General features: G+C 44.3%; 3 protein-coding genes across 3 annotated transcripts in view; 1 reads left to right on the plus strand and 2 right to left on the minus strand.

Annotated features, from left to right (window-relative positions):
* Positions 1 to 11,736, minus strand: part of tgfbr2l (transforming growth factor beta receptor-like) — a 21,009-nt gene extending 9,273 nt beyond the window's left edge. Inside the window, exons 1-2 of the mRNA XM_084361758.1 lie at positions 11,424 to 11,736; positions 3,937 to 4,093 (exon numbers count right to left, since the gene is read on the minus strand). Coding sequence (XP_084217884.1) covers positions 3,937 to 4,093; positions 11,424 to 11,583 — 317 coding nt within the window. The 5' untranslated portion in view covers positions 11,584 to 11,736. The remainder of the gene's footprint in view (positions 1 to 3,936; positions 4,094 to 11,423) is intronic.
* Positions 11,737 to 12,567: 831 nt separating this feature from the next.
* Positions 12,568 to 17,644, plus strand: LOC311263018 (alpha-aspartyl dipeptidase). Its single transcript, XM_084362854.1, has 8 exons — positions 12,568 to 12,930; positions 13,428 to 13,516; positions 13,679 to 13,753; positions 14,180 to 14,259; positions 16,289 to 16,462; positions 16,843 to 16,902; positions 17,334 to 17,416; positions 17,497 to 17,644. The coding sequence occupies exons 1-8, from the start codon at positions 12,836 to 12,838 to the stop codon at positions 17,555 to 17,557; spliced, it is 717 nt and encodes a 238-aa protein (XP_084218980.1). The 5' UTR covers positions 12,568 to 12,835; the 3' UTR covers positions 17,558 to 17,644.
* A 269-nt stretch (positions 17,645 to 17,913) lies between these two features.
* Positions 17,914 to 24,693, minus strand: part of itgav (integrin, alpha V) — a 47,854-nt gene continuing 41,074 nt past the window's right edge. The window contains exons 28-32 of the mRNA XM_084362853.1: positions 24,489 to 24,620; positions 23,660 to 23,773; positions 23,021 to 23,128; positions 22,740 to 22,859; positions 17,914 to 21,271 (exon numbers count right to left, since the gene is read on the minus strand). Coding sequence (XP_084218979.1) covers positions 21,179 to 21,271; positions 22,740 to 22,859; positions 23,021 to 23,128; positions 23,660 to 23,773; positions 24,489 to 24,620 — 567 coding nt within the window. The 3' untranslated portion in view covers positions 17,914 to 21,178. The remainder of the gene's footprint in view (positions 21,272 to 22,739; positions 22,860 to 23,020; positions 23,129 to 23,659; positions 23,774 to 24,488; positions 24,621 to 24,693) is intronic.

Raw genomic sequence — 24,693 nt, forward strand, 5'->3', positions numbered from 1 at the left:
AGGAGCAGTGAGGTGAAGCAGTGAGGAGGAGAAATGGGGAGGGAAGCAGTGAGGAGGAGCAGTGAGGAGGAGAAATGAGGAGGGACGCAGTGAGGAGGAGTAGTGAGGTGAAGCAGTGAGGAGGAGAAATGAGGAGGGAAGCAGTGAGGAGGAGCAGTGAGGAGAAGCATTTCCATTAAAGGAACAGTGAGGAGGGACGCAGTGAGGAGGAGCAGTGAGGTGAAGCAGTGAGGAGGAGAAATGAGGAGGGAAGCAGTGAGGAGGAGCAGTGAGGAGGAGCATTTCCATTAAAGGAACAGTGAGGAGGAGCAGTGAGGAGGAGAAATGAGGTGAAGCAGTGAGGTGAAGCAGTGAGGAGGAGCAGTGAGGAGGAGAAATGAGGAGGGACGCAGTGAGGAGGAGCAGTGAGGTGAAGCAGTGAGGAGGAGAAATGACGAGGGAAGCAGTGAGGAGGAGCAGTGAGGAGGAGAAGTGAGGAGGAGCAGTGAGGAGGAGCAGTGAGGAGGAGAAATGAGGTGAAGCAGTGAGGTGAAGAAGTGAGGAGGAGCAGTGAGGAGGAGAAATGAGGAGGGACGCAGTGAGGAGGAGCAGTGAGGTGAAGCAGTGAGGAGGAGAAATGAGGAGGGAAGCAGTGAGGAGGAGCAGTGAGGAGGAGCATTTCCATTAAAGGAACAGTGAGGAGGAGCAGTGACGAGGAGAAAAGAGGAGGGAAGCAGTGAGGAGGAGCATTTCCATTAAAGGAACAGTGAGGAGGAGCAGTGAGGAGGAACAGTGAGGAGGAGAGCAGTGAGGTGAAGCAGTGAGGAGGAGCATTTCCATTAAAGGAACAGTGAGGAGGAGCAGTGAGGAGGAACAGTGAGGAGGAGAGCAGTGAGGAGGAGAAGTGAGGAGGAGCAGTGAGGAGAAGCATTTCCATTAAAGGAACAGTGAGGAGGAGCAGTGAGGAGGAGAAAAGAGGAGGGAAGCAGTGAGGAGGAGCATTTCCATTAAATGAACAGTGAGGAGGAGCAGTGAGGAGGAACAGTGAGGAGAGCAGTGAGGTGAAGCAGTGAGGAGGAGCATTTCCATTAAATGAACAGTGAGGAGGAGCAGTGAGGAGGAACAGTGAGGAGGAGAGCAGTGAGGTGAAGCAGTGAGGAGGAGAAATGAGGAGGGAAGCAGTGAGGAGGAGCAGTGAGGAGGAGCATTTCCATTAAAGGAACAGTGAGGAGGGACGCAGTGAGGAGGAGCAGTGAGGAGGAGCATTTCCATTAAAGGAACAGTGAGGAGGGACGCAGTGAGGAGGAGCAGTGAGGAGGAGCATTTCCATTAAAGGAACAGTGAGGAGGAGCAGTGAGGAGGAGAAATGAGGAGGGAAGCAGTGAGGAGGAGCAGTGAGGAGGAGCATTTCCATTAAAGGAACAGTGAGGAGGAGCAGTGAGGAGGAGAAATGAGGTGAAGCAGTGAGGTGAAGCAGTGAGGAGGAGCAGTGAGGAGGAGAAATGAGGAGGGACGCAGTGAGGAGGAGCAGTGAGGTGAAGCAGTGAGGAGGAGAAATGAGGAGGGAAGCAGTGAGGAGGAGCAGTGAGGAGGAGCAGTGAGGAGGAGAAATGAGGTGAAGCAGTGAGGTGAAGAAGTGAGGAGGAGCAGTGAGGAGGAGAAATGAGGAGGGACGCAGTGAGGAGGAGCAGTGAGGTGAAGCAGTGAGGAGGAGAAATGAGGAGGGAAGCAGCTAGGAGGAGCAGTGAGGAGGAGCAGTGAGGAGGAGCATTTCCATTAAAGGAACAGTGAGGAGGAGCAGTGACGAGGAGAAAAGAGGAGGGAAGCAGTGAGGAGGAGCATTTCCATTAAAGGAACAGTGAGGAGGAGCAGTGAGGAGGAACAGTGAGGAGGAGAGCAGTGAGGTGAAGCAGTAAGGAGAGCAGTGAGGAGGAGAGCAGTGAGGAGGAGAAATGAGGAGGGAAGCAGTGAGGAGGAGCAATGAGGAGGAGAAATGAGGAGGGAAGCAGTGAGGAGGAGCAGTGAGGAGGAACAGTGAGGAGGAGAGCAGTGAGGTGAAGCAGTGAGGAGGAGCAGTGAGGAGGAGCATTTCCATTAAAGGAACAGTGAGGAGGAGCAGTGAGGAGGAGAAAAGAGGAGGGAAGCAGTGAGGAGGAGCATTTCCATTAAAGGAACAGTGAGGAGGAGCAGTGAGGAGGAACAGTGAGGAGGAGAGCAGTGAGGTGAAGCAGTGAGGAGGAGCAGTGAGGAGGAGAAATGAGGAGGGAAGCAGCTAGGAGGAGCAGTGAGGAGGAGAAGTGAGGAGGAGCAGTGAGGAGGAGCATTTCCATTAAAGGAACAGTGAGGAGGAGCAGTGAGGAGGAACAGTGAGGAGGAGAGCAGTGAGGAGGAGAAGTGAGGAGGAGCAGTGAGGAGGAGCATTTCCATTAAAGGAACAGTGAGGAGGAGCAGTGAGGAGGAGAAAAGAGGAGGGAAGCAGTGAGGAGGAGCATTTCCATTAAAGGAACAGTGAGGAGGAGCAGTGAGGAGGAGCATTTCCATTAAAGGAACAGTGAGGAGGAGCAGTGAGGAGGAACAGTGAGGAGGAGAGCAGTGAGGTGAAGCAGTGAGGAGGAGCAGTGAGGAGGAGAAGTGAGGAGGAGCATTTCCATTAAAGGAACAGTGAGGAGGAGAAAAGAGGAGGGAAGCAGTGAGGAGGAGCATTTCCATTAAAGGAACAGTGAGGAGGAGCAGTGAGGAGGAGAAATGAGGAGGAGCAATGAGAAGGAGAAATGAGGAGGGAAGCAGTGAGGAGGAGAAGTGACGAGGAGAAAAGAGGAGGGAAGCAGTGAGGAGGAGCAGTGAGGAGGAGCAGTGAGGTGAAGCAGTGAGGAGGAGAAATGAGGAGGGAAGCAGTGAGGAGGAGCAGTGAGGAGGAGCAGTGAGGAGGAGAAGTGAGGAGGAGCAGTGAGGAGGAGCAGTGAGGAGGAGAAATGAGGTGAAGCAGTGAGGTGAAGAAGTGAGGAGGAGCAGTGAGGAGGAGAAATGAGGAGGGACGCAGTGAGGAGGAGCAGTGAGGAGGAGCAGTGAGGAGGAGCATTTCCATTAAAGGAACAGTGAGGAGGAGCAGTGACGAGGAGAAAAGAGGAGGGAAGCAGTGAGGAGGAGCATTTCCATTAAAGGAACAGTGAGGAGGAGCAGTGAGGAGGAACAGTGAGGAGGAGAGCAGTGAGGTGAAGCAGTGAGGAGGAGCATTTCCATTAAAGGAACAGTGAGGAGGAGCAGTGAGGAGGAACAGTGAGGAGGAGAGCAGTGAGGAGGAGAAGTGAGGAGGAGCATTTCCATTAAAGGAACAGTGAGGAGGAGCAGTGAGGAGGAGCAGTGAGGAGGAGAGCAGTGAGGAGGAGAAGTGAGGAGGAGCATTTCCATTAAAGGAACAGTGAGGAGGAGCAGTGAGGAGGAGAAAAGAGGAGGGAAGCAGTGAGGAGGAGCATTTCCATTAAAGGAACAGTGAGGAGGAGCAGTGAGGAGGAACAGTGAGGAGGAGAGCAGTGAGGTGAAGCAGTGAGGAGGAGCAGTGAGGAGGAGCAGTGAGGTGAAGCAGTGAGGAGGAGCAGTGAGGAGCAGAGCAGTGAGGTGAAGCAGTGAGGTGAAGCAGTGAGGAGCAGAGCAGTGAGGTGAAGCAGTGAGGAGGAGCAGTGAGGTGAAGCAGTGAGGAGGAGCAGTGAGGTGAAGCAGTGAGGAGGAGAGCAGTGAGGAGCAGAGCAGTGAGGTGAAGCAGTGAGGAGGAGCAGTGAGGTGAAGCAGTGAGGAGGAGCAGTTCCATTAAAGGAACAGTTCACAGATGTTCTGTCAGACAGATGATTAATCAAACATGAATAATTAATAGGTCATAAATGTGACTCACCATATGAATTGATTGACAGGTTGTACACGTGGTACTGATCACATTCATTGATTCATATGACTCATACTCACCATATGGCGATGCAGATCTCGTCGGTGACGGTGCAGAAGGACGACAGGCTGCAGTTACTGAAACACACACTGTCTCTGCACACAGGACTGGACGCCTCACACCACTTACACAGGTTGAAGCTCAGGTGACTGAAGGAGAGGACCACACCTGGATCACCTGCAGGGTAAAGACACTGGATTACTACTGTGTAATAGTACATATGGTATATTACACAGGTGAAGGAGAGGACCACACCTGGATCATCTTCATCTTCATCATCTTCATCAGTATTTAAGTGTGTAGTTGTGTCAGTTAAATTTTCTGTCAGCTCAAAACATGACGGAGACAGATCAGTGTGTGTGTGTGTGTGTGTGTGTGTGTGTGTTGTTTTGGTTTAACTGTCATTTCTGTGTCATCTGGGTCTGATCACTGTGTTTTCTCACACACACACACACACACACACACATACACACCACACACACACACACACACACACACACACACACACACACATCTGCATAAACATGAACTCAATTACACACACAAACTCAACCACACTATGATTATAGATACTTTATACACACATACGAGACTGTACACACAAACACACAATACTTCATTAAGTGTGTCACACACACACACACACACACACACACACACAGAGAGAGAGAGAAGTCATTCCAGATGTTTCTTCAAAACAGTCGAAGCAAAAAGCAAAATGCTCATTTTAATTAGAATCAGCACAAACTGTGTGTATGTGTGTGTGTGTTCGTGTGTGTGTGTGTGTGTGTGTGTGTGTGTGATAGTGAAGCAGAGTAAACACAATAGAAAATCTGCGTATGTGTAACAGTTGTGCATGTGATGGTGTGTGTCTGTGTTTAGATGTGATGATTTAGTGTGTGTGTGTGTGTGTGTGTGTCCAGGAATAAATTGAAGCCAGCAGTGAGCTGTGTTCAGAGCCAAGTTAGCATCCAGAGCTCCGCCCTCAAAGGCTCATGGGAAATCTGAGAGCTCGATGCCGCTCAGGGGAGGTGCTCACTATCAGAGCAACACACATACACACACACACACACACATTCATGTGTGTGTGTGTATGTGTAATACTTTACTTGGGTTAAAAACCTTGAAGGAAAATCAACATCAACATTTCAAATGATCCAACCATTGAACCCGTCACCTCAACATCACCAGACTCCCTTAACAAATGTGGTGATTTTAAGAGTTGTTGAGTTAAAACAAACTTTCTAACATAGTGAAACTCTGTCTCTGACAGACTCTGAATCATTGTCTCCTTGTTGTAAATTCAGCATTAAATGAAAACAGTCAGTTGTTTGTTTCCTTGTAAAAAGTGTCAGTTTGTGGCAGCATGGCTGTACCAGCCTGTCTGCTTCTGTGTCTACAGTGCTAAAGTCTGACCTGCCAACATTTAGCAGCTGTTTGAACACACTGTTTACACTGATTTCACCATTTACACTCAATTTATGAAAGAAGAAACATTTTATTGATCTAAACATGTCACATTTTACAAACACACTAAACAGTAACCAGTATAGGCTACTTCTTTGTCCCCAGACTCCCTTAACAAATGTGTCAGTTTAGTGAGTTGTTGAGTTGGAGACACTTTATAAACTGTGTGAAACTCTGTCTCTGACTGATTCTGACTGATTTGTTCCTTCTTGTAAATTCAGCAAATGTTCTACATGAACTTCTTTGTGTCTTTGTGTCTGTTTGTCCCAGTGATGTGTAATAAGTGTAATAACTGGTCATGTAGATGTTGTGGAATACAAGTAGAAAGTAGCTTAATATGGAAACAAGTTCATCAAAACTGTACATAAGTACTTGAGTAAATGTACTTAGTTACATGAACAGACACACAGTAACTTAACTGGTTCTGTCACAAAGTCACAAAATAACTTCAACACATCCTCTCTGTGTGTGTGTGTGTGTGTGTGTGTGTGTTTGTGTGTGTGTGTGAGGAGTCATCAGGCCATAACCACGTCACCTCACTGTCCTCATTAACACACACACACAGGCACACACACACACACACACACACACACACACACACACACACACACACAGTAGCTTCTTGCCACTGTCTTAAGACACTGGAGAGAAGAGAGACTGGCACTGAAAGAAACTCTGTGTGTGTGTGTGTGTGTGTGTGTGTGTGTGTGTGTGTGTTCATTAGATGGTGCAGACACACTCGCTCTTTGTTGATGTGAGATAAATGTTTCTTTTTAGTGACACGTGTTGAGGACAGTCAGACATTTTGAATGTTCAGCTGTGAACTCGTGTTAAAGACTCTTCAGTCAGCAGCAGCTCTGTGACGCTGCACGCTGCTGCTTCCAGCCACATGCTAACATGCTCACACTGACAACATCTTTGATTCACACGGAGCAGCATGTTACACAACATGACTGCACAGTAATCAGATGGTCACCTGCATCATGTTGACAGACTGAAACCTGTTAGCATCTGTTAGCCTGTTTTTGTTCATGTCCTTCAGACAGCAGATGATGTTCAGCAAACACCAGCTGCATCAAGTGTTTTCAGTTCTGCAGGTTCAGGTTTGACTCCAGTGTCTCAGCAGAAGCTCCATGAACAGCAGCTCTTACTGAACATCAATCATGAAGTTGTTCTGTCTCCATTTCTCTTCAGTGTTCTGAATCACTACAGTCTGTTCATTACAAAGACTCGTTCACTGAATGTTCATCAACTCATTAACTGGTCAACTGAAAACAGAGGAGTCGTTGAATAAAGAAAGTGTCAGCACTCTAAAAGCTGAAGTCCCAGCCTGTCACTTAAAATAAATCCCACCTAAAATATATATAAAAATATATATATACAGCTCTGGAAAAAAATAAGAGACCACTGCAAATGTTTCTGGAATCAGCATCTCTACTCAACTCAACTCAACTCAACTTTATTTATAAAGCACTTTAAACAGCAACAGCTGGGACAAAGTGCTGTACATAAATGAGAAATAGAACGTAAAACATAAAAACATAAAACAATATAAAAACAAGAAAAACAAGAAAACAGTAACCAAGTTAAAACGATAAAACACTAAAACAGAGCAGAATCTCATGCTGGGTTGAAAGCCAAAGAATAAAAATGGGTTTTAAGATGAGTTTTAAAAATGGACAGTGAGGGGGCTTGTCGTACGTGCAGTGGGAGGTCATTCCAAAGTTTGGGACCGGCGGTAGAGAAAGCTCTATCCCCTCTGAGCTTCCGCTTAGACCTCGGTACCTCCAGGGGCAGCTGGTCAGCTGACCTGAGGCACCGGGCAGGAGCGTAGGGATGGAGCAGCTCAGAGAGGTAAGGTGGGGCAAGACCATTTAAAGAATTAAAAACAAATAAAAGAATCTTAAAATGAACTCTAAAATGCACAGGCAGCCAGTGGAGGGAAGCCAGAATGGGAGTAATGTGCTCCCTCTTACGTACTCCGGTTAAGAGGCGATCTCTACATGTATGACAGCCTTTCCATTCCAGTGTCTGTTGAAGTCCAACAAAAGCACACCTCATTCTACTTAATGAGGTACTGATTAGGTGATCACCTGAACCAAATCTTATTTAACAAGGAAAAGTATAAAAAAACACTGCTGTGGTCATCACTATCCTCTTGCAATAGGACCAGCTGGATGGCAAAAACAGTGCTAGTACCTCAAAAGTAATTGGAATCAAAAAATAACTACTGACCATGCCAAAAGAGTTGAAAAGAAAAGTTTAATTCTGGCTTGACTGGCAGACGGATACAGTGAGCGTCAGGTCGCTTCCATCCTTAAAATTTCTAAGACGGCGGTTCATAAGAACAAGGTCAAGCAGCAGACATTGGGGACAACAAAGCTACAGACCAGCAGAGGGACGACTCTCCACTGAGTGGGATGACCGTCAACTCATTCGAATGTCAGTCAGCAACTGTAGGATGGCATCAAGTGACCTACAAAGAGAATGGTGAATGGCAGCTGGGGTGAAGTGCACGGCGAGAACGGTTGGAAACAGGCTCCGAGGGGCTCGAGTCATGGAAAGCTAGAAAAAAGCCCTTCATCAATGAGAAGCAAAGACAAGCCAGGCTGAGGTTTGCAGGAGACCTTAAAGGATAACTACTGTTTTTTACAACCTAGACCTTATTTCTAGCATAAAATACGATCATGTACTCACCCAGATAACTTTGGTGTCATTTGGCGTCGTTCGGACGAAATTAGATCCAGTGTAGCGCCGATATATCCATAAAATGCGAGTGATCCGGGCACTGAAGCGCAGCCTCTATGAGCATTATCTGCCGCGAAACTAGTTCATTTCACCAATATTTTGTTACGATACGCTAGTGCTATTCCCCTCTGAGTCCGGGCTCGTCTGTTGTCAACATCCGGGGTCTGTAGGTTGACCTACTACCTCTGACCTGGAAGATGTCGTCTCTGAGCTGCGCGTGCACCCGCGACAGCCGGCTTGTTTACCTGTAGCTGCTACTGCTAGTTTGACCCCGGATGTTGATAACAGACGAGCCCGGACTCAGAGGGGAATAGCACGAGCGTATCATGACAAAATATTGGTGAAATGAACTAGTTTCGCGGCAGATAATGCTCATAGAGGCTGCGCTTCAGTGCCCCGTCACTCGCATTATATGGATATACCGGCGCTACACTGGATCTAATTTTGTCCGAACGACTTTAAATGACACCAAAGTTATCTGGGTGAGTAAATGATCATATTTTATGCCAGAAATAAGGTCCAGGTTGTAAAAAACAGTAGTTATCCTGTAAGGATTGGATCATAGAGGACTGGAGTAAGGTCATCTTCTCTGATGAGTCCAATTTTCAGCTTTGCCCAACACCTGGTCGTCTAATGGTCAGACGGAAACCTGGAGAGGCCTACAAGCCACAGTGTCTCTCACCCACTGTGAAATTTGGTGGAGGATCGGTGATGATCTGGGGTACTTCAGCTTCAGCAAGGCTGGAATTGGGCAGATTCGTGTTTGCGAAGGACGCATGAATCAAGCCACATACAAGGTTACCCTGAAAGAAAACTTGCTTCCTTCTGCTCTGACAATGTTCCCCAACTCTGAGGATTGTTTTTTCCAGCAGGACAATGCTCCATGCCACACAGCTAAGTCAATCAAGGTGTGGATGAAGGACCACCAGATCAAGACCCTGTCATGGCCAGCCCAATCTCCAGACCTGAACTCCATTGAAAACCTCTGGAATGTGATCAAGAGGAAGATGGATGGTCTGCTTGAATTTTTGTGCCAGGAGAGCATAAAGTCACCCAACAGCAATGTGAACGACTGGTGGAGAGCATGCCAAGACGCATGAAAGCTGTGATTGACAATCAGGGTTATTCCACCAAATATTGATTTCTGAACTCTTCCCAAGTTATAACATTAGTATTGTGTTGTTTATAAGTGATTATGAACTTGTTTTCTTTGTTTCATTTGAGGTCTGAAAACACTGCATCTTTCTTGTTATTTTGACCATTTGTCATTTTCTGCAAATAAATGCTCTAAATGACAATATTTTTATTTGGACTTTGGGAGAAATGTTGTCAGTATTTGATAGAAGAAAACAAAAATGTTCATTTGACTCAAACACATACCTACAAATAGTAACATCAGAGAAACTGATAATTTTGCGGTGGTCTCTTAATGTTTTCCAGAGCTGTGTATCCCTTTAAGTGTACGCTATGTTTTGAACATTTTGGTGCTTTATGGTGCCGTCAAACAGCCTTTTGCTTTGGCACTATACTCCGCTTGCGCGTAGGAATACAAATGTTGTAGGTTGAGATGTTCTGCTTCGCGCTGCTTCTCCTCACGTGGGGAGAGCTGACGGTCATCTGTGTGGTGTCATTTATGTTTTTTGGCTTCATGCACCTCTGAGCAGCTTTCATAGGAATAAGATCTCTTTATACATCCATGAACACAGCACTGATCCACATCTGACGGCCATATTGCTGGTCCTCATTTTCTGACTGTTGTAGTAGAAGTCACATGATTTGTGTCTGTTTTTGACAGGAGAGTGATCCTTCCATCACTGAGCCACGAGCTAATGCTAATGCTAATATTTATGACCAAATACCTGCAGAACTGATGACATCTTCCACCTCAGCTGGACTAGCTAATGTTAGTATGCTAACACACTAGAATAAGATGATGGTAAACAGCCTAATCAGCATGTTAGCATTGTTACTGTGAGCATGTTAGTATTTAGCTCACACCTCAGCCTCACAGAGCTGTTAGCATGAATGTAGACTCTGGTGATGTCATAATTAACCTGTGTGTTATTGGCGCTCAGTTTAGCCAATCAGTTAATAAGCAATGTATGTCACAGAAGCTAGTGTTAGCATGCTAAGAGTTCCGGTTTTGAACATCTGGATGTATCACTGGAAAAACAAAAATCACCAGTTTAATTTGTCATCAGCAGCGACTGAAGAAGTAATCTGATACTTTACTCAAGTAAAAGTATGATTACAACTAAAAGTACTGCGTTACAAGTAAAAGAGTAGCCTGTTTTCAGCTTTGTGTCGACGCTTCAGCTGAAGAACATAAAGGAACATTTCATCCTTCAGTACATCACCAACACTCAGCATCACCTGACGGTACGGCTTCACCTGGACATACAAGGTTTTACCTGGACACTGAACAGTAACTAAAGCTGTCAGACTAATGTAATGGAGTAAAAAGTACCTTTGAGATGTAGTGGAGTAGAGGTAGAATTTAAAATGGAAACACTCAAATGTGTACTAGTTGAGTAAATGTACTTAGTTACATTAAACCACTGCTTCTCACATGGTTTGATTTCAATAACTGATCAGATTATTGATTATTGACCACAGATGTTGGGGATCAGAACTGTGTTTCTTCTTCTCTCCTGTTAATCCTGCCGACCACTCACATTTATCTGGGGACCCTGTGGAGGGGCACAAGCCCTGTGTTGGGAACCACTCAACTAAACAGTCTAAGTGTACATATAGAGTACAGTACACATAGAGTACAGTACATATAGAGTACAGTACACATAGAGTACAGTACACATAGAATACAGTACATATAGAGTACAGTACACATAGAATACAGTACATATACAGTACAGTACACATAGAGTACAGTACATATAGAGTACAGTACACATAGAGTACAGTACACATAGAATACAGTACATATAGAGTACAGTACACATAGAATACAGTACATATACAGTACAGTACACATAGAGTACAGTACATGTACTGTACTCTGTGTACTGTAATCTATATGTCTATCTATATATAGAGTACAGTACACATAGAGTATTAATAATCACAGTACTTTTACTGCACATACATGAAGTACTTTTAGTGTAAATACGTCCGTTCTTTACGTCAGATTAAAAAGAAGGACTTTAACTTGTACTGCAGTACTTTTACTCTGATATACTGGTACTTTTACTTGGATAAAGGATGTAATCTGTGTGAATCAAGTCGTCCCTCCGAGGAACAGAGGGAGAAAAGACCGGAGGACAGCAGCACTCACCGGCCGTCAGCAGGACGAAGATCCCGGTCCAAAACGTCCGGCACCGGGCCATCATCAGCCGGGGAAACACACGGAGCAGCCTGGTCAGTCCGTCGGTGCTCGGTCCGTCGGTCGGTCGTTGCTCGGTCCGGTACCAGCGGACAGACGGACAGACTCTCATGTAGAAACACTCAGAGAGGAGTCCAGATGTTTTTCATCCAGATGTGGTTAAGCCCCGCCCACCGCAGCTGGCTCTGTGGAGCTGCTTCTGATGACATGAGGACAGAGTAGCACTGAGTACTAGTACTGCGTTACAGGCCAGAGACAGAGTAGCACTGAGTACTAATACTGCATTCCTGCAGCAAAGCTAGCTGTTTTACAGTCGTCATGTAAGCAGACTGGGACACTAACTAACACTAAGATCTATAGATCTGTAGATCTATACATCTATATCTGTAGATCTATATCTAGATCTATAGATCTGTAGATCTACGGATCTAACCCTAACCCATGTACTCTGTAGATCTATATCTAGATCTGTAGATCCATATGTAGATCTATAGATCTGTAGATCTAGATCTGCAGATTTATGTGTAGATCTATAGATCTACAGATCTGTAGATCTATAGATCTGTAGATCTAGATCTGCAGATCTACGGATCTAACCCTAACCCATGTACTTCTCTTGAATTTGTTCATGTTTCCATGTGTTGTTCATCTCTTCCTCTCCTCCCCTGATGATCACACAGTGTGACTGATGTCTGGTGTTGTGCTGCCTCCTGGTGGTCACATCATGTAACTGCACTCAAATGACTGAAAACAAACAAACATTTTTCTACAAACTGGAAACACACACGAGTGTGCAGTGAAATCGCTTTTGTTATCAAATATAAAATAATAATGTAACAGTAACAATAATGTTCTATTGTTATTATTATTAAAACATTATTATTATTAATATTACTGGGATGTACATTTTCTTTTTTTCCTTCAGTGTTCTTCAAGTATTGTTGGATGTACATCTGTTTTGATTAATAAAGTTTTATGTGTAAAAACTATTGGACATGTTGCACACAGGTGTGTATATGACGTCACTGGTCGCTTGGCTCTGCTCATGACACTTTTATTCTGAAACAATTGGGCCGGATGTACTGGTGTTGTTTCCGCTCAGTGGAGTTTAAATGAAGTTTTAGTTCGGGAGAGATTTAATCTGACAGTTGATAATTAACACAGTCTGGTTCTGTAACACGTGCGTGTTATCAGTGTTTATTACAGTTTATAGACCGCCACAGAGCTGCTGTCCCAGCCGGACTGTGGACCCCGACCTCTGGACTCTGAGCAGCGAAACCTCCGCAGGTTTCCTCCGCTTCCTACGGCTCGGCTCGGTGTGTGTGTGTGTGTGTCGGCTCGGCTCGGCTCCGTGTGTGCCAGAGATGAAGAGGAGGCTACTGCTGGTGTCGAACTCCACGCTGCACGGCGGCGGGTATCTGGACCACTGTCAGCAGAACATCTCACACTTCTTCGGAAAGTAAGTTCACTGCAGCCGCTGAGCAGACTGCAAGGAGCGGGTCGTGTTCTCTTGGACGAACTCCTTTTAAAAATCCTGCAGTTTAACATTTCCCGACTCATTACCAAATGCACACATGTCTATGAACACGTTAGAAAATCCTTTGTGAGTCAAGAGTCGAGCGGTAAAGTTCGGCACAGAACAGCAGTTATTATTAATAGTTTAAATGAAAAGCTTTATCTTAAATGTGCAAAGTCATGGTTGAAAAGGCTTGTAATAAAGTCTAAACGATCACTAAAACAGGAGATTTTTCAGTGAGGTTTGGTGAGGAGAGAACAGGCAGGAGTATGTTAACTATGACCTTTAAGTTCCGTCACACGGGGTTACAGTGTAATAAAGACCGAGAATGATCTGTTATCAGTAAAGCTTTCATCATCAGGTGGATTTCATATTGAGTATAATAACGTTTGTTATATAATAATATCTGATAATGACACTGTTATGTTCTGTGTGTTCAGAGATGTGAAGAAGGTTCTGTTTGTTCCATACGCTCTCCACGACAGAGACGCCTACACAAAGACCGCCAGGGACAAGTTCACCACTCTGGGTACGTCCTGTTACTGTATACAGTATACTGTGTACTGTACTGTACACAGTGTACAGTACAGTATACTGTGTACTGTACTCTATACTGTTGTAATACACTGTGTGGACCTAAAGTAACTGTAACTGTCTCTATCTCTATCTCTCATGTGATTGGCTCCTGCAGGTTATGAGCTGGATGGGATCCATGAGGCTTCGGACCCCGTCAACGCTGTCAGGAAGGCGGAAGCCATTTTTATAGGTGAGGATGGACAGACAGACAGACACACACACACAGACAGAGAGAGAGAGAGAGACAGACACACAAGCAGAGCAGATGAAACTGTCAGAACCAACACACCAGAACCAACACGCCAGCAGTGTCTGAATGTAGGTGACCAAAATGAAAGTGGTTGAAACAAACTGAAAACAGCGTCCATACGTATCCAAGTAACGTGACAATAAACAGCTGAGCAAGGCAGCAGGAGGAAGAGTGAAGGGTTCAAATCCAGACAAGCTCCCTATCACTTAACACACCGGAGCTGAGGGGCCATTTTGGGGCCATCTGTTCTTCTTCCTTGTTTCCTGCTAGTCCTCCACCCACAACCACATCATCGTTTGTGTGTGTGTGTGTGTGTGTGTGTGTGTGTGTGTGTGTGTGTGTGCATGTGTGTGCATGTGTGTGTAGGAGGAGGAAACACCTTCCGGCTGTTGAAGAGTCTCTATGACAACAAGCTGGTGACAGAGATCAGGAGGAGAGTGCTGGAGGTGACACACACACACACACACACACACACACACACGTGGAGGTTATTATGTCGCAGGAACATCTGAGAAACTCAGAAGGATCTTCAATAAACATCATATCTGGTTCACTTTAAACCTTCCAACACACTGAGGCAGAGACTCGTCCATCCTGAGGACAAAACAGACAGAAACAGAGTAATGTAGTTTATGCTGGTCAATGCAGCAGGACTGCACAGATTTGTACATTGGGGAGACAAAACATCTCCATAAACGAATGGCACAACACAGGAGGACCAACTCCTCAGATCAAGACTCTGCTGTCCACTTACATCTGAAGGAGACAAATCATTCCTTTGAGGACAACAATGTAAACATCTTGTCCAGAGAAGACAGATGGTTTGAAAGAGGAGTAAAAGAATCCATCTATCTTTGAACAGAGGAGGTGGCCTAAGACATTACTGATCACCCACATACAATTATGTACTGAGTTCTCAGACAGCTCAACAACCATTCACACATGGGCTCACCTAGCCTTAGCAACCCACATGAAGACCGGTTGGATCAACAACCCACAAGTGACCCTAACAACTCTGAAACTCAGAGCTCACACGTGTCCTTAATGACTCTTTAAGGACACTCCCGTACAGTGTAAGGACACTCTCACACTATGTAAGGGCACTCCCACACACTGTAAGGACACTCTCACACTCTGTAAGGCCACTCTCACACTCTGTAAGGCCACTCTCACACCCTATAAGGACACTCCCACACACTGTAAGGACACTCTCACACCCTATAAGGACACTCCCACACTCTGTAAGGGCACTCCCACACTCTGTAAGGACACTTCCACACCCTGTAAGGACACTCTCACACTCTGTAAGGGAACTCCCACACTCTGTAAGGACACTCTCACACCCTATAAGGACACTCCCACACACTGTAAGGACACTCTCACACCCTATAAGGACACTCCCACACTCTGTAAGGACACTTCCACACCCTGTAAGGACACTCTCACACTCTGTAAGGGAACTCCCACACAATGTAAGGACGCATCCACACCCTGTACACATTTCCTCAATACTGTACGTACAGTACATTAAAGTCCATCAAAAACAAGCAGCAAGTAATGAAACTTTAGTTGACTTGTCATAAAACAACAACCAAACATTTTAAACTTCTTCAAAAGTAACTTAAACAAGTTATTTAAGCTGTAGGACTAGTTAGTCCTTGTGAGCTACTCTCTCTTCAAGTTTCCCACCTATCAGCGACATCACCATTGAAATACACGATTGCCAGCCTCTTTGTGTTGAGTTCAGTTAGTGTCTCTCTCTTGTCTGTGAGAAGAGTTTTTCTATTTGCTGAAGCTCCGCTCACAATCAACTGAGCTGACTGGGAAGTAGATGAAGGACACAACCAAGTCGTTCAGGAACTGCTCGGCTCTGTACTGAGGGGTTAATGTCAAGTTTCTCAGTTTTTTCGCCGACGAAGGCCGCTTCGCCATGCTTACGTTGTTTTGAAGGGGGAGGGGCTCAGTCTGTGGAGGGGGCTTGTTGTGCCACCCAGATTTGCTTCCCTCCGTGCAGTTTTCCCCACACATACGTTCCTCTGATCGCGGAAATCCTAGGGCCCTACACACTGTAAGGACACTCTTACACTCTATAAGGACACTCCTACACAGAGTTTAAAGCCTGCAGCTCCTCCAGTTAGCTAGAAGTGAAGAAGCCTCTTGGCTGAGAGGTGAAGCATCTTCAACAAACTGAAACACATCCAGTTGCCTACGATACAGAACTTAGCAGTACCAGGACCTGGATGAACCTTCATCAACCGATCTGAGATCAGTTTTATAAACGAGGTTCTTGCTGCTGAATGTTGTCTGAGGAGCAGCTGACATACTTTAATAACCAGACTGTCTCAGCCTTGTCCTCTGATGTCACTGAGACTGACAGCAGGAAGTGACATCATTTAAATTAACAAAGAGATTTACACACCTTCATCCTCCTGTCTCCTCAACTGTCTCCTCCCTCCTGTCCTCCCTCCTCTGTAGGACGGCGTCCCCTACATGGGCTCGAGCGCTGGCACCAACGTGGCGACCGTCAGCATCAACACCACCAACGACATGCCCATTGTCTTCCCTCCGTCTTTCTCCGCCATCGGCCTCGTGCCCTTCAACATCAACCCTCACTACCTGGACCATGACCCCAAGAGCCGCCACATGGGGGTGAGTCAGAGTACTCAACAGCTGGAGTAACTGATTACTTTGATTGCAGGTTTTATTTTTATATAAATAATAACATATATAATAATAATAATAATAATATATTTTAGAGAAGGACACATGAACACTATAAATCAGCTGTTTATTATTGTTACATTCGTCTCTTCACATTGATTAAAACAGGAAGAACATTTTGTGTTCAAGTGTATTGATTGTAATTTTGTGATTCTCATGATCAATAAGTCATGTCAGACAGAAATCAGTTATCAGAATAACTCATTGATCATTAACTCATTGATTGATGGACGAATCATTTTACTCCTGATTGTGATGACAAAGAAAAACAGGTATTTATTATAAAACACGTTGTTGTTGTTGTCCAGGAGACCAGAGAGCAGCGGATCACTCAGTACCATGAGGAACCGGACACTCCATGTGTTCTGGTGAGACTCGTCTGTATTTAAATCAAACATGATCAACATGTTAATGTTTGTGTTTCTCAATATTCAGTATAATGTAGATTCACTGACACATCACAGCTCATTACAGACATGCTTTTGTTGTGAAACATCTGCTGGAAGTGTCACTGATGACATCTTAACATGTTTCCCTTTAACTGTTTTTATCTGCTCTAATTAAGATCCAATCATTAGCATGTTCAGCTAACTAGCTTACTGCCAACAGAAGAAACCTAGCATTAGCCCCCTGAATGACAGACAGTTAAAGTTAAAAACAAGTTAAAATTACGTCAACATTACAGAACAGAAACACGATGTTCAGATTCAAGTCTGCATCAGTTCTTCATGTTTCTGTCTCAACGAGCTTAAAAACTTCACCAGTCAAACATTTAAATTAAAGTCGTGTTGACATTCAGGGTCTGAGGGAGGGCTCCATGCTGCTGGTGGAGGGAAACACCGGCACCCTGCTGGGAACCACCAGCGCCAGACTGTTCACCAGGTAACACACAAACACACACACACACACACAGTGAAGCTGGGAGCACACCAGTAACACCAGTACGTGTTTTGCTGTTTTAGGGGGAAGCCTTCAGTGGAGTATGACCCAGGAAGTGACCTCAGCTTCCTGCTGACCCAGTGACCAATCAGAGGGAAGCGGGAAGTGACAGTCTCAGCCTGTCATGAAGATGTAGTCAGAACAGAATAAACTTTTAACTGCACTCGCTCACTGCATGAAGTGTTTCCTGTCAGTGTCCATATTTTAAACAGTCTTTATATTTTAACTCCACTGTGTGTCTGTGTGTGAACAGCTGTTAGCATGCTGACATTGAGCTAGCTGTTAGCATGGCTGTAGCCGTAGTCTTCTTCAGTTTCTGTTTGTATCACAAACAGCTCGTCTGTACAGGTCAACGTGTCTGGAAATCTTTTACATTCTCATGTTATCTTATGATTTTCTGTTGATGCTGAGCTGCTCCTCAGAGACACAAACAAAACACGTTTAAAATGTGAACGGATCAGTTTATTTCAGATCAAAGGTGAAATCATCTCTTTATGAAAAAGTTAATTTTATTCTCCAGGTGAAAGAATACATACATCAAAAATACTCCATATTGTCTCATGTTAGAGAGAAAGAGACAGACAGACAGACTTTACATCAGGAACGATCGAATAACTTGATTTTAGCCTCTGATTCTATTCTGTCTAAATAATTCAACAAAAATTATAATTATTATATTGAACAATAATTAAATATTTCTGTCCATTTTTAATGCAGAACTTTAGTCTTGAGCGCTTCTGTGAATATTTTCAACTGAGTTTAAAGTGAAGTGACAATTTATATTAGTTCAGTTTAAACACGTGGGTTAATGTTTAACAGTGCAGTGAAGCAGCTCTGTCAGGAGGAAATGTCCACCTCGTCCCATCGGAGACTCACACATGTTAATGAGCTCTTAAAGAGCTATTAATGAGATCCCATCTCACTGGTCTGAAGTGAAGTGGTGTCTTGTACCCTGTTCACACTGTGGTCAACAGGAAGTGACTGAAGGTGTGACATCGCAGTCAGAAGAGTAAAGTTTCCTCCAGTAGAAGCTCATCAGACTAATAACAGTTTATATGTGGAGTAAATCTGTGATGACAGCAGGAGTCAATAACAGTTTGACGGTGCAGCAATGACCTCTAGTGGCGGCGGAGGATAATAAAATTTAGGTTTATAACGTGTTCCTGTGGTGTTATTGTGATTGTTAATTTGATTATATCTTTAAAACTATAAACATTAATTCAGGATGAAAACCCAATATGGGTGAATCCATTCTGTAGGAACTTGATGTTGTTTGTTTGTATATTGAGAAGCGCGCACACAGAAAATAGCGAGCTGCTTTCAGACGAAGCTGCCAGACGCGATCTGAAATCTGAGGAAAATAACGCTAAAAAATTAAAACAAGTGGAGGAGCAGACAAGCGTCAGTGCAGGGCGGGAAAATATAACTGGAACTAACTGACTGCTCACTAAGCCCCGCCACTTAATTACTGTTCCTATGTCTGTCAATCTCTCTGTTCTCACACAGTTTAAAATCATAACGACAGATTTGATTATCACAATCCTAAAACAATGATCCATTCTATTATGACCAGGTTCATCAGTGTAGCTACAATGCTAATCAAGCTAACGTTAGCTCCATCAGTTCTCCAGTTCTGATTTTAATGTTTCCAGCTGAGTGGTTTTAAGTGGAAGGTGTCACTTATCTCACCTTCAGGCCGGTATCAGGTCCAACACTGGCACATGAATCAATTTATTATTATTTAATAATTCAGTTTTTCATTTCCTGGAAAATGATTTTTCTAAAAGGATATTTGCATGAAACGCTCCACTAACTGTTTCATGCTAACTTAAAAAAAATAAAAAATAAAATATATATATATATATGTATATATATATATATATATATATATATATATATATATATATATATACATATACATTTGATGGCTACATGTTATCATGCTAACAGATGGAGCTGATCGCTTACTGTCTTAGCTAATGTTAGCTGATCAGGATCGGGACAGAGCCGCTAATGTTAGCTTAAACTCTGATAGCATCTCTACCACACAGTGAGAAAAACTACACAGTGGACGTTGTTGTTTTTACTAGTAAACCAACAAACTTAAGTTGTTAGCTTATGCTATACTAACTCTTAGCCTTGGAGATAATGCTCAGTTGCACTGTAGGTAGTCAGATAGCTAGCAGACATGCTAATGATGTCAGTTTCAGTTACGGCAGATACAAACTGCTGTTGCAGTGACAGACCTGTCCTGCCTCGCTCTGATTGGACATCAGTACTCAGGGACGGGGCTTAGTCAGCAGTGAGTTTTACAAAGTAGATCATAAACCCATTGCTGCATTGATTTTCAAACAAACATCAAATGAAAAAACAAAAGGTCGTAAACTCATGATTGAAATGAAACGGACGCTCTGATTCAAAAATATTAACAAACAGTGAAAAAACCCCAAGAAACAGCTCCCACACACACACAGCAGGAAAACGGTGAATACATCAGAGTAATATATTACTGTAACACTCATCATCATCATCATCATCACCATCAACACCATCATCATCAGCATCAGCATCATTACCATCATCATCACCATCATCGCCATCATCACCATCATCACCATCATCATCACTATAAACTGAACCACCTGAATCAGAAACTACAGGCAGCTGATCTCAGGTCACTTATTGCTGATGACACATTTCATATTGGCGTCACTGAGGACGTCACGTACCCACAATCCTTAGCTTCATAAACTCACTCACTCCTCAGTGACACTCAGCTCAGCTAGCAGTGATTTTGTTCTCATGGTTTATTTTTAATAAGTTGGCTTGTTTTCTTCTTCAGTGGATCTGTCCGTTTTTATTGTTATTAATATTTTATGGGAAGACAAGTCAGCACTTTGTGGAAGCTAATGGAGAGGAGCCTCAGTGTTATTGATCAGGGCTCAGTTTTATACAATAACTTGAATTTATCAGCAGTTCTGGACTTTGTGGGCAACACACACCCACAGTTCATCAATCAGTTTGGGTCCGGACAGAAAATGTGCAAATTAAATCTCAGGCCAAACATTTCTCTAATGCCTCATTAACATGTTGGAACGAACACAGATGATCAGAGTTTTGACCCATGAAGCATTCCTGGTCATTTGTTGAAGGAGTAGTTCAACATTTACCTGGTTCTATTCAAAACCAGCCAACCAGCAGCTCTGAAGTCACTGATTGGGTCATGAAACACTTCAGATCACAGTGTAAGCTGTGTTTGTGTGCAACAGTCCACAACAGAATCCTCTGTAAACCAGTCAGCTGATGGTTCTGCACTGTGATGATCACACTAATTAAACAGATGAGTTCATCAGGACTGTTAAAGCTGCTGTCTTGGTGCTAAGCTAAGCTAACCTGAGAGTGCACATGTGACACTCAGTAACAAAGCTAATATATGTTGAACTTGTCCTTTAACTGTGGGACCGGTGTCGTCTGGTAGAGTATCTCTTTTGGCACAAACACAAAATGATTAATAAAAAACTAAACGCTAATGAAAACCTCAACCAGAACCTCAACCAGAACCTCTATCGGACTCTACAGTGATACAGTGAAGCTCTCCTGTCGGCCATTTTTACCCTGAAGTATATCATACAGAGGGGGGGCGCTCATCCTCCTGCTCCTCCTCCTTTGCTTCCTCCTCCCCCTCTTTCTGCTCCTCCTCCTCCTCTAGGCATCAGCGTTACCATTCTCTTCTGGCTGCAGCTGCTCCTTCTCAGTGCAGTCCTCCTGTGGGGGGCGCACTCTCTTAAAGAAACCCAGCTAAACAGGAAGAAGAAGAAGAAGGAGAGGAGGAAGACGACATTAAGACAAACAATCAAGTTGTTAATTATTCATCATGCCACTGAAACATCACATACAGTAAATTTAAACTACTACATAAGGACTATGTACTCTAATTACAGAGTACTTCACTTCTGTACATTAACTTTTTGTGACTGATACAGTGTTTAAAAAGTTCCCAACAGTCAAAATCCAGTAAAGACATGGTATTAAAATATTACTTTTGTATCAGTACTCGAGTAAAAGTCTTAAAGTATCTGATGGCAAATGTACTTAAGTATCAAAAGTATCAATAAAGTGTTGGGACCCACAGATGAAGTCGTTCACTGTGGATTTCAAAATAGACTGAACTGAGCTCAGTTTCCCAGAATTCCCCAGTCTTCACACCTAGGTGCAAATTCAGCCTTGAGCTACTATTGGTCAGGGTGACAGACCCCCTCTGACCAGATAGTCAAAACTCCAGCTCCTTCCTTTGTTCTCTCTCTTCTCCGCCTCTCTCCCCACGGGGCTGCCTGCCTTCAAGTTCTCTTCTCCTGGACTCTTCTGGGCCTAACAGCTGCTGAGAGCTGCAAGCAGCAGTTCCAGCAGGTCCAAAGAACTTCTCCTCACTGCAGCGACATGAGGTCCTGCTAGTATTCCAGATCAGTTAGCACCCGCAGCTGCAACGCAAAGCTTACCAGCTAACACCACAATCTGAGGAACATGGAGTAAGTTAGCACAGAGCTGCTATCCCTGCAAACGAAAGGAGCGACCAGTTTCCTCCACCTGCTGTCTTTTATTAAACTTTGCACAGGAAGAACAGCAACCTTCCAACCTTCCAACCTTCTCCTGCTTGGCTCATGAGCCAAGGAACCACCAGCACCTTTTCTTCAAAGACTGGTAACATTGAACTGGGCCTAGATAGCACACAGCATAGCGCAGCTAAGCACAGGACTTTAAACTCTGGTTGATGTGATGCACATGTGTTCACTGTTATTGTGATCTCATGTCAGGTTATTGGTAGTTTGCTTTGCTACACGGCTAATTTTGATGTTAGTTGAATGATGCTTCATACAGTCTCAGAGTCTTTGCATGCAACTAACCATCTTCTATAACCTGTCATCACATCACACACACACACACACACACACACACACACACACACACACACACCTGTATATAGTATATGTTAGTTATATTGTGTGTTTTCATCTTTGTGTTAAATAAAAGACTTTTGAACCTTCATGCTGCCTATTTAATATTGTACAAGAGTGAATGTTGCTAACTTCGACTCTGTCAAGGATCCACAAACCTTCAACCGTTACAGCTGTTATCTGAGACTGATTTGGTGAATTGGCTCTTTTCCCCTATTCAAGGGTGGAGGCAGTGTACCTCAGCACTGTAACTGAGTAAAAGTACTTAGTTACATTCCACTGCAGCATGTTACAGTGACCTGTGAGTGTCTGACCTTATACATGATGAAGATGAGCAGAGCCAGCAGCAGCAGTCCAGCCAGCACGGCCAGAGCCACGACCCACCCAGGGACCGACTGAGGAGGCTCAGCCACCCACACCACCGACACACTCACCTGAAGACACACACACACACACACACACACACACACACACAGCAGCATTAACACAGTTGGTAATAACGTGCAAGAAACAAATGGTCTGATAACGAGTGACGTGAGAACAGACTGGAGTGAGTGTGTGTCAGTGTGTGTGTGTGTGTGTGTGTGTGTCTTACGGTGGTACTGTTGGATGGTAGCTCTAGCTCCAGGTTCTTGTAGGGCATCTCGATGACAGCGAAGGAGGCCGTGGATCGCACCACATATGATCGGTTCTGATTCTCAGTCTGAAAACAAACAAACACACAGAGTCACATGACTGACAGACACACCCACACCCACACACACACTACACTGTTGTTTATCCTTTATTTGTGTACATGTAGTCAGCTGTTAGCAGCTCCTGTCTGCACTGTAATCTATATGTAATAGATTACTCTGATACTGAAAAAACTTCTGACCACCTTTTGTGTGTCATCTGTACAAACACCAACACCTGGGACCAGTTGCCAGGCAACCAGCAGACTCCAGGCAGTTACCAGGAAACAGTTCTCCTGTGAGATTGTTGTTTTTATGACTGATCAATAACTCGTTCAGGTTCTGCTTTAAGAAACACACAGTTCAAAATGAATCCATCAGGATGACATCATCAATACATGTGATCAGCCAGATCAACTTCTTTACACTCAGCATCACTCTGATGGTTTCTGTTTGTTCAGATGTTGGATTCATTACGACATTTTACTGTCGTCACATCAGCCCCAACACCAACAACCAGGTGTTTGTTTGTTTGTTTGTTTGTTTGTTTGTTTGTTTACCCTGAGGAAGTTGTTGACAGCCAGGCGGGAGTAGATGAACAGGATGGCGTTCTTCCTCCTCTCCAGACGACCCACCTGACACCTGAGCCTCAAACACTCTGCTGTAGAGCAGTCCTACACACACACACACACACACACACACACACACACACACACACACACATGTTTCACTTGTGTGTCAGATTTATTCAGATGATGTTTGGTTTCTTGTTTCTGCTGCTTGACATTTTCTGTGACACGTACATGATCTGTGTGATGTCATCATGATGTCATGATGTACACCAACAACATGCTGACATCTTTCATTTGTTTACAGCTTGTTGTACAAACAACATCACAGCTGATCTGACCGCACCAACATGGATCCAGTCACAGGTGTGTCTACCTGTGCTAAGCCTTGAAATTGAGTTCAATACAAGAGTTCACCTGTCGACCAATGACAAGTCGCCCTCACAGGGCCGAGCTGTGATTGGACAGAGAGTCCAAACCAGAGGAAGCTATCACATCTCATCATGTGGTTGTCGGATGTATAAAGTGGTTCACACACAGTCAGGAGACATGAGAAGATGGCATATAAACATCTTATGAATAAACCTTTATTTCCCTATTAGCAACTGAGCTAGCTGTGTTAGCTGTGTCAGCTGTGTCAGCTGAGTTAGCTGAGTTAGCTGAGTTAGCTGTCCTCATCACAAACTTAGTGTGAAGTTTATTACATGGAACATCAACAGTAACAGGTGCATATAGATACTATAGCTAAAGTATTAATACAAGATCAGATCAGGTGTGCGTGTGCATGTGTGTGCGTGCGTGTGTGTGTGTGTGTGTGTACCAGCGTCTGCAGGTCACTCTGTGTGTCTCTGGACTCCAGGTCTCTCTTGCGGACGTGGTTTCTGTTCCGTCCCTCCGTCTCTCGTTCTCTGGCTGGAGTCCCGCTGCTGTTCTTCCCCGAGGAGAGTGGGTTCTACACGCACGCACACGCACACACACACACACACACACACACACTTATTAAAATCAGTCTTGTGATTTGTCCT

This window comes from Pagrus pagrus (assembly GCF_965226575.1).
Source record: "Pagrus pagrus genome assembly, chromosome: 9".
NCBI lineage: Eukaryota > Metazoa > Chordata > Actinopteri > Spariformes > Sparidae > Pagrus > Pagrus pagrus.